This window comes from Phaseolus vulgaris, chromosome 3 (genome assembly GCF_000499845.2).
Source record: "Phaseolus vulgaris cultivar G19833 chromosome 3, P. vulgaris v2.0, whole genome shotgun sequence".
Classification (NCBI taxonomy): domain Eukaryota; kingdom Viridiplantae; phylum Streptophyta; class Magnoliopsida; order Fabales; family Fabaceae; genus Phaseolus; species Phaseolus vulgaris.
In genome coordinates, this window is record NC_023757.2 from 2,297,155 (window position 1) to 2,314,988 (window position 17,834).

Consider the following 17,834-nt stretch of genomic DNA (forward strand, 5'->3'; position numbering starts at 1 on the left):
GATTGATGATTTAGTTAAGATTCAAATTGTTTGATGGAGAAGTTATTGAAGTACAACTCCCATTCAAGTGTAATACACCAAGTATTTTCCAAGTGGATTTAAAAAAAATTAAAAAAAAAAGTAATTTTATCAAAGAATTTATAAAAACTAATGGTAAACATCACTATGCACTTTGATATATTCTCTAGGTTTTTTTTTGTGCCATCTTCTAATTTTTCCTTAATTTTTACTTGTTTTTCTTTGAATTCTTGAATTTTGTTATTTATATTATTTATAAAAAAAAATCTATTTCTAATTGTGCTTTTTCTTGATTTTAATTTTTTAGTCTTTTATTTTTGTTTTTTTTAGTGAATAAGTGTATTTTTAGATGTTACACTGCTAGATGCTACTTTATATAGGTTGTGGTATGTTACAAAATTGTTAAAGCTAAAAATAAACTTATTTTCAAACACTAAGGATAAGGTTTGGCAAATTTTCAGTCTATAAAAAGGATGTCTCAAACATGACCAATATCATATAAATATATAAAACTAAAGAAAACTGTAAAATTATTATTATTATTTATGAATTAATTTCTTTCAGTGATATGACATTAATATACTTTTAATGACTGAGTTTAAATAATTAAATAAATTTTCAAATTCGAGTTTTATGGATGAAAAAGCATTAAAAACATGCTCTAATGAAAATATCAATTAGGTTGTTAAAACATATAACTATTAATAAAATTAACCACGATGACAAAAAATTATTATATATATATTCCTGCAGCAAGGGGATAATAATTAAAGTGGATTAGTGATATTTGTAGCACACACTTTTTGGAACCACTTGATTAAAAAAATAAAGCATGCCCAAGTTAAGTAAATAAAATCTAATAAAATAATAAAATAATATATTTAATAGATAAGCAGTGTAAACTTACATAACTTTTTTGACTAAAATAATGTGATAGATTCTTGAATAAGAGAACTTGTAAGTGCATATCTTCCTTAACTTATAACTAGTATATATAGTTTTGTCTGTTTTATGTTGTTGTACATTTGTTTATTTTTCACATTTTGTTTAATTTAGGTAAATCATTAACAAAACATTTCTTACATGATGTTTTTTAGGGTTTTTTTTTCTGTTTAATTTTGAAAACTGGTGTTATTGTAGTGCTCATAATGATGGGCAGCAAGAAGATTGGAACACTCAAATTGGGACAAATTGGAAAACAAAAAGTTTAATCTTGTCTCTAACAGATTTCAATTTTTAATTGGACTATATTAATGAATTTAAATTCAACAACTTCAAATAATTCTAACAAAGTTGGATTAATATTTCTAAATTCAGCTACTTTATATTTTACAGTTGGTAATTATATAGTAATTTATATTTTAATTTATATTTTTTATTAATAATATATGTATATATTAAAAACTTATTGAACAGAAAATATTTTATATAATATGATATTATATTTATAATAAAATTATTTATTTTAAAATATATATTAAAAATTACCTTTTCTTCTTATAAAAAATAAAAAATAACGTAAAATTAAATTAATGTGGTTGGAGATAAACTTAAAAAAACATTAAATAGAAAATAATTTGAGATAAAAAATAATTAGTTATTGTATTAATTAAATTAAATATTATTTTTTAGATTAAAAAATTATTTAAAATAGTTTTTATATATATATAAATAAATAAATAGTTAATCGGATTAAGCTGCTTCAAAACTTAATTCGAATCACTATATATATATATATATATATATCATATTTTAGTGTTTAAACAACTAGAGTGAACTATATTATTGAATCTTATATTAGAAACACATACTAAAGAAGATTTAATTAATATTTTGTATAAGATATTATAAGTATATTTTACATGAGACTTTAACATATAAAGTTATTACAAAAACGATTTATTAAATATTTTTTAGTTTGCAAAATTTGGAGCACTATCTCTTTTTATCTTTTAATAAGAAAATTTCACTTTTTTAATCCTTATATTTCGTAAAACGTCATTTTTAATTCATGGTGCTGAACATAGTAAATTTGATAATGTGACAAATAATAATTTATTTAGTATTTATTACATGAATTTAATTAAATTAAATGGCATGATCTTTTAGAAAGTTTAAATATATTTATTTCTTCAAATTAGGTATATGTTTTTTTCTAATTGAAAATTGTCATCTTTTAAGTCTTCAAGTCTTTGGATCTTGTGAAATATTATTTTCAGAGTCTATGGATTAAATATTGTTAGTTACGTATCCTTTACACTATTTGAATTTTCAATCTAAGCAAAATTCTCAAAATACCAACCTTTTTTTTTCCAATATAATCCTATTGATGTTAATGCACTTTAAAATACATTTTTTTTCTGGTAGCGAGTGACCTGATAAGGCCAGTAAACATTTGTTAGGATAAACTTTAAAGGACTTTGATATCATATTACGAGATGGACTTTAAACCTAACTCAACCCATACAACCGGCTCATAAGATGAGGTTTGCACCCACTTATATACAATGAAATACTCTAATCTCTAGTCAATGTGAGATCTCCAACATATCTCAAGTACAATTATTGATCCTAACAATATTATCTCAACGAACTTAAAATCGAAACATTTTCACTTTCCAAAAGTATTTAAAGACATAATAACATAAATACTACCAAATTTTCTTTATAAAAAATAAATAATGTCACTTTTTATTAAAAATCTTAATAAAGAGAAAATTAAAGTAAAAGATGAACTTTTAATTATTTGAAAAAATTCATTTACAAAATGGCTAAAATATTATCCTTCTAAATAATTTGGAGTCAATAAAAAATTAATAATCTTTCAAAATATTAAATAGATTACCATTTTCCTAATCATTACTAACACCATCTAATTTTACGCGAAAAAAAAAATATTTTGCAGTCAAAATTTGAAAGAGTAAAAAATAAAATGTTTTAATTGTGGTACAAAACAACCAAGTCGAGAAATAATTTTTTTAATTATATTTTTATTATTTTACTCATTTATCGTAAATAAAAAATAAATGAAAGATAACAATTGACAGATATAATAATAAATAATAATAAGAACAGCAATAGTTAATAATAATAATAGGATGTATATGTAAATAAGATCTTAGATAACAATTTTTCGATGCTGATAGCAAATTTAATATAAATGATAATGATAATAACTTTTTTTGCATGTACAAAAGAAACAGAGGTACAAAAGGTTTTTGTTTAAAATAATATCCTATTTTTAATTTTCAAAACATGTTTCAAAATCTTATCTAATTTTTTCTTTACTTAAGATAATTTTTAAAATAAAATGAATAAAAAAGATGAAATGAAAAATTTGAGTTATTGAAAGTAAATAGTTCTTAACGTGTTATGTAACGGGATAGGTCAAAGACTCAAAAGAAAGAAAATTAAATGGTTAAATATTATTTATAATGTTATTTAATTCGTGCTTTAATTCTTTAAAAATAGATGATGGTATTTTAAGGTCATTATTACATTATTGGTATTTTTAGGCTATAAAAATGTTTTTTTTTTCCTATTTATTATCATAAATGAAGATTATTATATATGTTTATTTTTTTTAGTTTTTTTTTACAGTAATTCCGAGACAATTTTTGTTAGTTTTACCGTAGTTTAATTATTACTTTATTTATTATGGAATTAATGTACTCAGTCTTAAAGAATATAAATAGTTTAAAATTGATGAGTTGTTTTTTATTTTTATTTTATATATTTACTTTATCAATTATTTTATTGCACGAAAACTTTATAAAAAAAATTATTTTATTGAAAGTTTGGATTAATTTTTTAATTACTTTATTTTATTTACCATACTTGAATTTAAAATCTTATTTAATTCGAAAACGATTTACTTAGATTACCTGAAAGTAAGTTTTAATTTTTTATTTTAAAAAACTAGTGGTTCTAAACCAAAAATTAGTTCATCAAACACATTTTTAGTTCTTAAAAAAAAGAAGAGAAAACAAATTTGACCTAAATAATTGATATTTGTCTAGTCTCCATTTCTTGTTTACATTTTTCATAAGAAAGTTGGTTTTGAAAGGATTCACAAGTATATAAAATTGGTGTGAGAATCTGATAGTGGGTATGGTGGGACCTGTGACACTTTGATCATTTGTGTAGTTGCATTATGGTAATGATCATACCAATAAACTATCCAAATTAGATGTCACTATTATTAGGGTTCTAAGATTTGGCATTATTCTTTTGGTCTCACTCTTTTGATCTTATTCTTCATCATAAGAAATGGTGAGTGTTAATAAAGCCATTTCAAGAGGACCCCTTTTATGGGGTTTTTTCCATGATGCATGTAGAGGGTGAAAAATGGACAAAGTGTGTTATAAAAGAAAAAGGGAAGTACTAACCAAGATTTATAGGATACATGTTAAGAAATAAAATAAAAATTAGACTAAGTGATTATTTTGTTTATGTGCACATAATTTGATTTTGATTATTTTTTTATAAAAAGTATTTGTTCATATTTTGTTTTATAATTTGTTAGAGTAAAAGTTGAATATTCTATGATTTTGATTAATTGTTGGTAATATCTAAAGTATAAACACGATTATGTTTCATCTGCAAGATGATAGTTAAGTTCAACAACAAATCATTTGAAGATAAAAATGTTTTGTCTATTAGATGATACAACACTATGTAGTCTTATATTTATGTTTGACATGCATAATTGATGTTTAGACGATACACACATAGTCTAAGGTAACCTTATATCTTTCGAATATCTATATGCTTATTTTATGTTGCAGGAGATGTTTCTTACTTTCATCTGACAAGGAGTTTCGTTTGCAAGTACAATGGATAAACAAATAAAATTGTTTTTCTTCAACAATTCTTAGACTAGCATTGACAACTATAGAAAGACTATTTGCTTTGTATGATATGCACTTTAGACAAAGTCAACCAAAGACACATTGTCCAAGAAGAGATTAGTACATCGAACTTTTAGGAAGTTACGTAAAAGAATAAACAAGAATTTAGTGCTAAATGGAGTGCATTTAATGTATCCTCCATATTCAAGCTCATCGGACGAAAGGAAATTCGAAAGAGCTGAAGATGCTAAAAGGTTAGAAGCGTATTTACAACAACTACTTTCTTCAAAAAGCCTATATAAAAACAAAGATAGACCATGTTGCATTATGTTGAAACTCTGCAGAAATTTCTATGCGCATCAAAAGCTTCATAGACAACAATATTCGTGTTCTATTAACTAACTACAAGAGAGTGTACGAATATCATATAAATCAACAAACGATAATCCTCTCCAATGCTTGATTTGTTGATCACCACTTATATGTTTCATGTATCTTATAGTAGTAGTTGCTTGTCAAAGAATACGAGGGTTAGCCAAAAGTGACTATGGGTCTAAAGAATATTCATATTGTACTTCACAATATTATTATGCTTAGTGAAACTCAATTTATTGATTGAGAACTGCATGTAGTTAGCATGGTCACACAAACTAGTTAAAATACCTTGTCATATTTCATTTATCTATTTATACTGCATTTTATTATCATATGAACTAACTTTGGAAGAAAATTGATTTGTGAGAATACACGTCTAAAATTAGTTAAGATATAAAGTTGCGTCAATTATACTTTATCAGTTGCGTCAATCAAGATACATTGTACATGAAATATTAAACATACACATTATTCTAAAATGACTTACACACTTAGGATTTACAACAACATTAATGAAACAATAATTTGAAAGCAACTACCATATTCTCATGTACACATCTCAACGTTAAATTTGTCCACAATGATCCAAATTGCTACTCCACATGTCACATATTATTCATTTGCATATATTTAACAAACACAAAGTCAACCATAATTTCCTACTCACATTTTTATGGTACTCAAAGCACCCATTACCTACATGACTCCTTAGTCATGTAGGTGGTTCACCAACATGGGTAATCATCATGTACATAAAACCTTTTGGATATAGTGTATGACATAAGAGTCCCTTTGATTATAAAGTATAGTCAAAATTCTAGTATGAAGTAGAGAGTGTTGCCTGTGATCCTATTTCACCCAAGAAATTGTGTATGGAAATCCTTATGTAATCCAATTCACCACCCTCTTTTCCCATAAGTTTCCAGGAACCGTCTTTGTGTTAAGATAAACACAGTTTAAGATCTTATATTGGTGTACATCTCTTTAGACCGTCTAATGTCTAATGATATGTAATCCTTGTGTAAAGGTTTTGATGATAACAAAAACATTCTAATTGTCCTTAGATTCTTGGAGAAGAAAAACCTATAAAAAGATACAAGTTTTAATAAGAAATAACCAAATACCAAAAACAATGTAACATTTATCGTTTTTATTCCGTATAAGGACTTGAGTGAACAATTTTCTTTCAAGTGAAACTTCACCTTCGATCACATTAACAACCATATAAAAAAAACATGTTCCCATTCTCTAATAATTTACTCCAATATTCTTTATCTATTACAAAAGTGTAAAAAATTTAGTACATTATAATAAAACAATATAAAAATAATTCATTACCATTGATTATAAACAACTTATTTATTACTAATGGAGAATAACATGTAACCTAAAATTACCGCTCACCAAGTGTGAAATACTTGTTCCATAAGTATTTTTACAAAATTCTAATATATGTATTCTTCATTTGTTATTAATCAACTTCTAAATTTGATGTTCTTTATTAATGATTAAGAACTTTATATTAAATTATTTCCCAGTCAAAACACTCGCATTTATTCTTGAATAAAAAATATAATTTTTTATTCTAAAATATGTATGTAATGTCTTAAATTAACTTTTCTAAAATCATGAGTTTCAAAAAGAAAATTTCAACATCCCATAATTCAAAGACGATAAATCCTTGGCAATTGCTTCCTCCACAGTATGACTGCACCCAATTACAGAATAAAAGACAAAAATACCCTTAAAAAATTTGGGTACATAAAAAATTACATTCCAAACCTTTTTTTCCCGAACATAATAATCTTTTCCGGATAAATTTTTTTGAAATGTATTATTTTCAGTTTTGGATTTTTTTATCCCAAATGGGATTTTGATTTTTTGTTTCTGGATTTTTATATCCGAAACACAATAATCTCTTCCGGATCTACTTTTCTGGAATGTATTATTTTCAATTCTGGATTTTTATTTCCAGAATAAAGGGTATTTTTGGAATTTTAAAATTGTGTTCGGTGCAGGTTCAAAAGTGTTGGGTGCAAGAAGCAATTGCCTAAATCCTTTTAACTTTCTCACGTGACTGTTTCTTCCTGCACCTCCATAGGTTCTTCTGCCACCCCCATACACAACATGAAAATACCTTTTTAACCTTCTTGTGCCACCCCCATAAAATAGCTTCCGGATTATGTAATCCATATATGCATTTAAAAGAGACTTCCGGATTATGTAATCCGGAAGCTAAAAAAAACTTCCAGATTACATAATTCGGAAACTAATCATGCATCTGAAAAAAGAGTTCTGGATTATGTAATCCGGAAGTTAATTATGAATTTAAAAAAAGACTTCCAGATTACGTAATCTGGAATATTACAGAGGGGTATTTTTGGAAATATGAAAATGTATGGATGTGGGAGAAGAATATATGGAGGTGCAGGAAGAAACAGCCTTCTCACGTGTACTCTACAATTAACCACCACTCAACTCCCCTACCATTGGACAAGGGAGGTGCTATTTAGCTTCAATTCAAACTTGCAAGGGCAATGATGTCATTTCAAAATATATGACGATACAGATAGGAAAAATAGGGGTGCTTGAAGGAATTATGGTTGTTCAATGATTCTGTTCTATCTCAAAACAGCTGTGTTATGTTCCGTGGATTATTTCTTTCTTCACCCATAGTGGTGTACCCCAATGGTAACCTTCAAAAGATTAAACTCTCCCCTTTCCACCATCACCCTGTTATTTATTTGTTATGTTATGAATGAATTTATTTTTTATTTTTTTTTGGATTTTGTAATTTAGAAATATCATATCTTCTCTTATATATGTATAATCTTAGATGGATACAAGAAAAATATATTTTGAATTTTGTAATGTAGAAGTAAACAATAACTCTTGAACTATCAAATCTCAAAATTTTTTTTAATATAAAATAGAAATTTCTAATTACACAGACACAGGATATTGAAACGACACAGGATATTGAAACGATACGGACAGAAAAACATATATAATCTTTAAAATGTAGAATATAGAAATATATATATATATATATATTATAATTATGAATTATATAAATTAATAATAAAAGTTTATGTGTACAAGTATATTTCAAGTTATAAACACTTTTCTTATTATTGATTCAAAAGAATTTGTTTTTTACTTTTATAATTAAATAAAATTTTATATAAAAAATTTGAGTTTTTAAATTCTTTTAAGAAAAAAATTACTAAAAAACTATATTAGAATTATAAAAATCTAATAAATATTTTTTAAACTGGACACTTCACCAATACCTATCTTAAAAATATCAATGTCCAATACTTATGTGTAACACGAAGATAACATTTAAGATTATCCAAACATTATATTTTACTACATAATATAAAGTATTTTTTTTTCATAAACTAGAAGAGTAAAATGGGATTTTTACATTTAGTGGGTGGAGATGAGAATTATGGGGAAGAAAAAGAGATCCCGGATTCTGTGTGCTCTCAGGAACAATCCAAATCCAAGAGAAACTTCAAACCAGTTCCCTCACTCTCTTTTCTTGCTTTCCAATCTCATCTCGTTTCTCTCCCTTTCTTCATTCTCTCACTGACCCATCATGCAAATCCCACTTCTCATTAATCTTCTCTTCGTGGGTTGAGCCTAGGGATAACCGCACACCCCCATCGCTGTTCAAGGTCTCACCTTTCCCTCTCTTCCTCTTTTACACCACTTTTCTGCACTTTCCTTCTTTCCTTTTTGCTCTCTCGTTCTGCATTGACCCAACTGAACCCTTAAATTGTAGTGTGGGTGGTGGAAAAGTATGCAGGACAATGGTTGGTCTCATTACAATGAAACAAGATTCTAAATTTTTAAGTGCAGGACGATTGTTCTGTGTTGATGATGGTTTATTTACATGGGCAGAAGGTTGCGAGTGCTTGATTTGAGAATTTTGTTCGTTTTGTGAAACTGGGGCACTTAACTGCCGTGGAATTGTGTGAAGTATAGAGGGGTATCTGTGTGTTGGGTTGAAGTTTGTTGAGGAATCTGAGTGTCAAAGGATGAGTTTTCCGGGGATTTAGCTAATGAATGAACTTGTGTGGAAGTTGAGCATGAGTTTGTGGGATGCTTGCTTAATTTTACTGATGGGTTTATGTGAATTCTTTCTGTTTAGAGAAGTTCTGTGTAATATTGTATTGAGTATTTTTTTTTATTGTTGAGATAATATTATTACTGAATTTGTTTAATGTAGTGGAATGAGTGTTTGATGCGATGGTACAATTTGAGGAGCTTTGATTGTGTTAAGGATCTTTTTAAACACGTTTTCCGAGTTTATTGTATTTTTTCGTATAAAACATATGTGATGAATATCCATGAACTGCAAATTTGACGTTTTGGGATGCTAGTGCCTATAAAAACTGCCTTGTTGCTGAATGAAACTTTGTGGTGATCCTTCTTGTTTGCTTGACCTATTGGGACATTATCGTTGACTGACATGATTTGCATCAGTAATCTTTTGACGAAGTTAGTGCGTGCTTTTGGCTCATTCCATCTTGTTGTCCTCTACATAAAAGTATTAATAATACGGAATAGTGATATGTTACCTTTATGCTTCCCTTATTGAAAATACTGTTGTGTTGTTTTCTGTTACCATCTGTTCTGATGTTAAATTATCGTGTATACTGAGATAAGTTGGTTTGGATGTTGAATTTTGATCTGAGTCAGTGATTCTGATTTCACTGAACAATCTATTGGTACAGGTGTGGATATTAGGTCTTGTCTTTTCCAAAAGCATTTCACTATGTTGATTATTCTTGTCACAGCCTACTGCTATATCAGCACTTGACAGATCATGGCCTACTGCGTTTTGGCATTCAAATCTATGGCATCTTAGATGATTTCTCTACTTGTTTGAGCTCAATTGTAATCGAAAGAACCTACTCTCATCAAGATACACTCTCCCACCCTTGTGGGAAGACGTGTGCAACTATGTACAACGCATATGTTAGCCCAACAGTATATGCTGTTAGGTCTAAAGAAACATTCTCATTATCTTTCAATGGCTACTCAAATTTATGTTATGAAAGATTTGACAGAACCCCGTCATACTGTTTGTCATGCTGTGGTTGTTGTGATTGCTGTTCAGTTTCCACTTACAGAGTACCTGTACAGTCTTGTGTTGTAAATGGGTTGAGGCAATCTGCTCTTCTTCAATTGTCAGCAACTAGAAGGTTGATACTGGGTGGTGGAGATCGCTACCTTTCCCGGCTGCCAGCTTATGGTTTCCTCAGGGATTGTCAAGAGCTTAATTCTTCTGTCAATGAGAAAACTGTTCGCAATATTAGTAGACGAAGCATAAAGGGAAGATGTATTCGTGCTACCTCACAAAAGGGGAGAACATTTTCCCATTCATTTGGTTCTGATGATGTCGAAGCAGTTCTCAGCTTATTGAATGAGGAGGCAGAGAAGGAATCTGCCATTTGTAGCAAATGTAAAGATGTGTTTTCATCCAAAAGAATGGGAGCAGAGAAGGTAAGGAAAAATGTGAGGAGAGAGGGACATTTGAATTCAGGTGAGAAAGTAAAAACAGAGAAATCAGTAGATTTGAAGCAACGTCAGTCATCCACCATTGAATTGAGAAGAGAATATGACAAGCCCAGCAAAGAAAGGGAAGCGTTTGCAAAAAGTGAAAACCATAGGAAACGAAGAGATGTGTCTAGTTGTTCATCTTATTATTCTTTCTCATCAGGAGATTTGGGGAGTGAGCAGGAAGTTCAAGATGAAATTGGTTTGGAAGAATTGTCACTGGAATATGAGAAGGGTGAAGCAAATGGTGTAGAGGAACAAGTCAAGGAACAAGTCAAGGAAGAATTCGACAGGAAAGGGAATGACTCAAAGAAGCTGCTGGGTGTTTCAAATAAGGAAAAATTTGCATTTGGTGAGGATATTGATTGGAACCTAAGGAAGAAGTCTGAAAAGAAGATGACTCAGGGAACTCTGCGAAACACAGAATCCACAAAGGAACAACAGGATATGTATTTGAGTGGATTTAAAACACATGAATCCAGTCATAAAAGATCGTCAATTTCACAAAACCAAGTTAATAGCGAGGAAGATAAATCATCTTTTGTTGACTATTTGGATAAGAAAACAAACAAGTCATATCTTGAAACAGTAAATAAAAGAAAACATCAGTCCATAGATATACAAGAGTCTGATTGTAATGAAGTTGAGGCAAGTTTGTTATCACAAAAGGAATTCAGTGTCAGGGAAGGGAAGCTTGATATATCAGAAATACCGTTGAAAACAACTGGTGAACATGAAAAAATTGTTGGTTCAACTTCTACCACTGGAAAGGAAATTTTGAAATCAAAGAAGGCATTCAGTGGCAGGGATGGGAACCTTGCAATATCAGAAACACTTTTACAAGAAACAAATGATACCTATAAAAAGGCTGTTGGTTCTATTTCTACCACTCAAAAGGATTTGATAGATAGAAGTTCCCATAAATATACTGGAAATTTAAGAACTGAAGACTGTGAAGGGACCTCAAGTACTAAGATGAAGGGCATGGAAGTGAAAAATGTTTCGAGTTATGTTCATGGAGTAGAGGAGCAGCAACACCGAAAAGGAGAGAAGATCATTACACAAGCTAATGTTGAAGATACATCTATCCTGAAGTCTAGAACTAGATTAAAGAACATGGGTGAAAATTTGAACATAAGCTCTGATTCAAGGGGTACATGGCTTCAAACAGATAAAAGGACAACTCAGAGTTTCCAACACAGGAAAGGATCTGAACTTGTCAGCGCTTTATCAGAAGGCTATGCCAGTGATGAAAAGCAAGTTTCAAGTTCTCAAAAAGGTTATGAGAAGGTGAGATTCATTCCAAAAAGTAAACCAACATCAGTTGTTAGAACTCAAGAAAGTTCTAGCCAAACTGATGAAAGGATTGCAAATTTTGAATTGACCAGAGCTGACCAAAGATCTTGCAACCTATCAATTTCTGATGAAACCACCTCAAGAGAGGAGTCCAGCTTGCAGGGATCATTGCATTTGGTTTCTGGGTATGGAAAACATGTTATGTTAACTGCAGGTGAAGAAAGGAGCTCTGCAACAATGTTGATCCCTTCCTCTTCAGAAGTCGGTGGAGGCTCAGCACATGTTGAACTCACTGCAGGAATTGCAAGCCCAAATGTCTTCCTTGAAACTTCAATGAGTGGATCTTCTGCTTTGTATGATAATTCAGGAAGGAGTTCTGCTTTGCATCCAGATGCTCTTGGTTCAGCTAATCTTTCAGAGAAATCATCTAGGCAGTTTGTTGATGAGTTTGCTGAGAGGATCGAGCAAGAAGTAACAACTTCCAAAGCACAAGAGATGGAAGTTACAGGAACAAAGTTGACACTTGAAGTTGGTGGTAATCAGATCTACAGCTTGAGGCAACAAGGCACTAAAAATGATGTTCAGTCAAAGGAGCACGATACTAGTGGTTCCTCTGGGTTTCCTGGGACCAAAGGTCCTTCTGATGAGATGTGGAATGTCACTGAACCATCTATTGAACAAGGTCTAGTAGCCAAAGAAACAGAGATCAGCAAAGAAACCGGGAAAGCTATTGTTTCTAAAAGTGGGAGGTCCTTATGGGGTATAATTTCAGATGTTGTTCGATTACGTTGGGGTTCACGGTCTGGTTCTTCCACATCAGCTGGAAGATCAGCTGAGAGAAACTCACCAAACAAGTCTGAAAGTGACACATGGTTTTCTGGGCAGGATCATGAGGAAACCACTAAAACTAATGTCAGAGACGAAACAAGTGTACTACCTCAAGCCATGATTTCTGATAAAATAAAACCAGGTAGACATTATGCCCAAAGCAAGGGAGAGGTGTATGACAATAAACTGAAGGACACAGGAAAACATCTTGAAATTGGATCGCCATCAGTGAATACATTGGAAAGTGGATCAGTGTCAGTAGGTGGATCAATGTCAGTAGGTGCCTCTTATACTTCTGGAGAGGAAAATGCTAGTTGGACCGAAGATAATAAAGATTTGAAAGCCACTACTTCTGGCACACAAAACGTGGAATTACCAATTTCAATACCTGCGAGAGGGCCTCCTGTTGCTGGAGAAATTGTAAGCATTGGTGGATCTGACATGTCTGGAGGAGCTCAGTTGGTGGTGCCAATCAAGGATTTTGTTGCTCCTTTGCAGTCTGAATTGTCTGGCTCAGAGAGAAAAGATGGTGAGTTAAAGCAAAGGAAGCTTCAACGGAACAAGCAAGTCATAAGGGATAGGTTTGATGACTGGGAAGAAGCCTATGAACAAGAACTTGAACAGCGTAGAATAGATGAAATGTTCATGAAGGAAGCACTTTTGGAAGCTAAGAAGGCTGCTGATACATGGGAGGTCCCTGTTGGTGCTGTTCTTGTCCAGCATGGGAAAATTATTGCTCGAGGGTGCAACTTGTAAGTGTTGTGATATTAATATTACTTCATTTTTTTGTAATTGCCTTGGTTTTAATTTTATATCTAAATATCCGTTTCAGAGTGGAAGAATTACGCGACTCCACTGCCCATGCAGAGATGATTTGTATACGAGAAGCTTCAAACCTTCTTCGGACATGGAGACTATCTGTAAGTTTTCCTTGTAGGACATTTATATTTATTGTGATACTACAGCCAAAGTTTCATATTCATTTTCTTTTGTTTCTGTATGATTTAAGCTCATATCATACGACTATTTTGTCATGTGAAAATATTCCACCACTTTTATGTTAAAGACATCTATTGCAGGCAGCAGCAGATCTATAATATTTACTTTCACAGAACAAGCAAGTTGCCATTACAAGATATTTATAAATTTAAATTAAAAATAAATTAAATTGTACATATTTTATTATTAAGAATAATAATTTTATTATATAAAATAGGAATGAATTAAAGAGATGAGATTTTAAAAATTGATAAAGACATGGGAGATCTATCAAGAAAATTAAACATCGTCCAAAAATAAGGTTTATTTGCATACATGCAATGGTGGATATAATTATTGAAACATCCAATTAAGAGTATATATTAACAAGATGAAGTTATGTTTAAAGAAGGTGAAGTTATTGAAAGAAATTGAGAAAATAATATTGGGATCAGAGACTACTTTATAATCTGTCACTCCCTAACTCCCTAGTACATTTTTTATCTGATTGAGAATTCTGAAAACCCTGTTGTGGTGAATTTTTATTAAAAGAGAAGAAATTCATTAATAAAAATGAGGAATACAAAGATAAGAGGTTAGGATATCCTCCATAAGAAAACTACAACAGGACAAAAATTTAAAAGAACCAGCCAAACAGAGCTCAAGAAAATCAGTGCACAGTGGTGGGCCAATCTATAAGGAAATCTGAAATGCCAACCCCTTAAAAGTGCCAGTGAGCCAAACACCAAAGAAAAGCCCAATTTTGATTGCTTTATATCTATTGCTATTTAATTCAGTCTACAAAGAAGTGAACTTTAAGCCTAATTCAACCTTATAAAACTGGTTTATAAAGTGAGATTTACACCCATTTATATACTATGAAATATCTTCATCTTTAATCGATGTGAGATCTCCGACACAGTCTATATTATTAAATAATGTCAAAATATAATTCTCTTCTAACAATACTGAGAAAGAGTTTGTGACTTAATTGCATGTTTAATCACCTAAAACATTATTTAGTACAGGGGAATTGAAGTGAAAAAGTAAATGATTTTTGTTTTTATACTTGCCTGTGGTCCTAATAGATGAATCATTTCCCTTCTTTCAATTCTTCCTGATCAAACATTGCTTGATAGTAGTAATTTAGTCCTCCTTGTGCAATGTTTGATGTCTATTAGTTCTAGTATTTACACAACTTGATAAATTAGTTTAAGGACAAAATTTTCCCATTTTCAGGACACCACACTCCCTAACTCCCTAGTACTTTTATCTAATTAATGATTGAGAATTCTGAAAACCTTGTTGTGGTGATTTTTTATTAAAAGAGAAGAAATTCATTAATAAAAATGAGGAGTACAAAGATAGGAGGTTAGGATATCCTCCATAAGAAAACTACAACAGGACAAAAATTAAAAAGAACCAGCCAAACAGGGATTAAGAAAATCGGTGCACAGTGGTGGGCCAATCTATAAGGAAATCTGAAATGCCAACCCCTTAAAAGTGCCAGTGAGCCAAACACCAAAGAAAAGCCCAATTTTGATTGCTTCATATCTTTTTCTGTTTAATTTAGTCAATATCAATGAATAATGTCACAAAAAATAATGCTCTTCTAACAATACAGAGAAAGATTTTGTGACTTTAATAGCACGTTTAATCACCTAAAGCATTATTTAGTATAGGGGAATTGAAGTGAAAAAAGTAAATGATTTTTGTTTTTAGACATGCCTGTGGCCCTAATAGATGAATCATTTCCCTCCTTTCAATTCTTCCTGATCAAATACTGCTTGGAAGTAGTAATTTAGTCTTCCTTGTGCAATGTTTGATGTCTATTAGTTCTGGTATTTTACATAACTTGATAAATTAGTTTAAGGATAAAATTTTCCCATTTTCAGGACACCACACTTTATGTAACGCTTGAGCCATGTCCTATGTGTGCTGGTGCTATCCTTCAGGCAAGAATAGACTCTCTTGTGTGGGGTGCTCCCAATAAGCTTCTTGGAGCTGATGGTAGCTGGATTAGGTATGAAGCCAACGTGCTTTTTTTATTGCTTATAAAGTTATACTTATGTTACAAGGAAGGCTTTATGGTTTAATAATGTTTCATCAATTTTACCTAAATTTGGCTGAATTGGTATTAATGCACATTTATTTTACCGTTAGTTACCTTTAGTTTGTTATCTTTAGTTAAATTGGCTGAGACATAAGAAAAGTGATTGGAAAAAGAGGGATTGCACACATACAAAATGTCACTATAATAAGAATAGTACCACAATACTCTCAATCATAAAGCATATCATACATTTGATATTTAACAACTAGATGGTTACTGTTAATTTTTTTATGTCAAATTCCATACTTTTTTTATCTAGACATCATTAATGAGTATGAAACATGTGTTTTACTCAGAGAAAAAGTAAATGCAATGATAGCTATGTTTTTAAAATCAGACAGTTCATTGAACCAGTCAAGGCACTGATTCAATGGTTCAACTGTGATTAATTGGTTTTCATAAAATTATCATAATTATTAAATATTTAAACAATGGATAGAATAATATTAAGAATATAATATCATAATTCTATGATGCTAAAAATTAAAATGAAACAAATTATAGGTTCTTAACATTTAAAATAAAAATAAAATAAAATATGTTATCGTACTTAACTTGAAATTTCAATATTATTCATCATATTTGGTAATAATAACAAGATTATTGTATAATAAAAAGAAAAAAAAGAAATATATTAGGTTATTTTAATTTTTTTGATAAGAAAAGAAGTCTTAATGGTGTATTATTAAATATTTAATATTTACCTGGTTTAAACCAGTTTTTGATTGATTTTTTTCTGGTTCTTTTACCAGTACTTCTTCACATCAGTTTTCTGGTTTATTTGAACCGGTTACTTGATGATTCACTAACATGATTTTTAAAACAGAAACAAATAGTGTGTAAAGATTTTTTGCGAACTTTCATTTAATCATAAATTGTGTGATTAGTTTATTGACTTTTATAGTATCTATCTTAAAATTTGTATGAAGGACAGATTATCATGTGTGATTAGTCTATTGATTTTTGTAGTAACTAGTCTATCAGCATGGCTGAAAATATAAAAACTTTTATGATGATAGTGTATGTTTGTTAAACTCTTTTACTTATGTTATATAGATGTCATTTCTGAATCCAACCCTGTTCTTAGCATTTCATGGGAATTTCTTCTAATTTACCTTTCCAGAAACTTAATAAGTTGCCTTTCTTCAAATGTACTGGGATTACTACTTATGCAGGCAGGGTTTAGTGAAAATTTTCTTGAAAGCTCTGCACATGAAATGTTCTTGAAAGCACAGTACATCAAATATTACTTATAGCTCCTTGTTGAACCTTTTTTGCAGGCTTTTCCCTGATGGAGGAGAACATGCATCAGAACCAAGAAATGTGCCACCTGCCCCAGTTCATCCATTCCATCCAAAGATGAAAATAAGAAGAGGGGTCTTAGCCACCGAGTGTGCAGATGCAATGCAGCAATTCTTTCATCTAAGAAGGAAAACGAAGAAAGTGGAAGCCTCAAAGGACCCTTCTCGCCTTCCTGTTTCTCACCACCACCCTTCCAAGATAATCAGCAAGATACATGACGTTTTCCACATAATGTTCTGTTTATAAGAAAATCTGATACACATTTTCCCATGTTTTAAATGAGCTGCAAATTTTTTTAGACTTGAATGAATGGTCATTGTGAAAAGTACAATGTTCAATTTATCTTAGAGTATTCAACCATTTAAGCTGGCATGAACAATAATTTCAGACGTTGCCAAGCCACTGTTGTCAACTTTAATTTGAAGTAATGACTTCAAACGCTTAAGATGATGACTAGAATGTAATGATATATTAAAGCCTGTCTGTCACTGTCTCCATTCATT

The 17,834-nt window shown here is 30.4% G+C and overlaps 1 protein-coding gene across 1 annotated transcript; it reads left to right on the plus strand.

Moving 5' to 3' along the window:
* Positions 1 to 8,653: 8,653 nt before the first annotated feature.
* LOC137806213 (tRNA(adenine(34)) deaminase, chloroplastic) lies at positions 8,654 to 17,819 on the plus strand. Its single transcript, XM_068606209.1, has 5 exons — positions 8,654 to 8,926; positions 9,989 to 13,690; positions 13,771 to 13,858; positions 15,812 to 15,939; positions 17,310 to 17,819. The coding sequence occupies exons 2-5, from the start codon at positions 10,218 to 10,220 to the stop codon at positions 17,575 to 17,577; spliced, it is 3,957 nt and encodes a 1,318-aa protein (XP_068462310.1). The 5' UTR covers positions 8,654 to 8,926; positions 9,989 to 10,217; the 3' UTR covers positions 17,578 to 17,819.
* Positions 17,820 to 17,834: the final 15 nt, after the last annotated feature.

Bases quoted from the DNA above. Each gene is read 5' to 3' on its own strand.
- LOC137806213 (XM_068606209.1), top strand. From the start codon at position 10,218: ATGTACAACGCATATGTTAGCCCAACAGTATATGCTGTTAGGTCTAAA. The intron at 13,859-15,811 runs GTAAGTTTTCCT...TCCCATTTTCAG, and splicing joins TTCGGACATGGAGACTATCT to GACACCACACTTTATGTAAC. The intron at 15,940-17,309 runs GTATGAAGCCAA...CCTTTTTTGCAG, and splicing joins GCTGATGGTAGCTGGATTAG to GCTTTTCCCTGATGGAGGAG.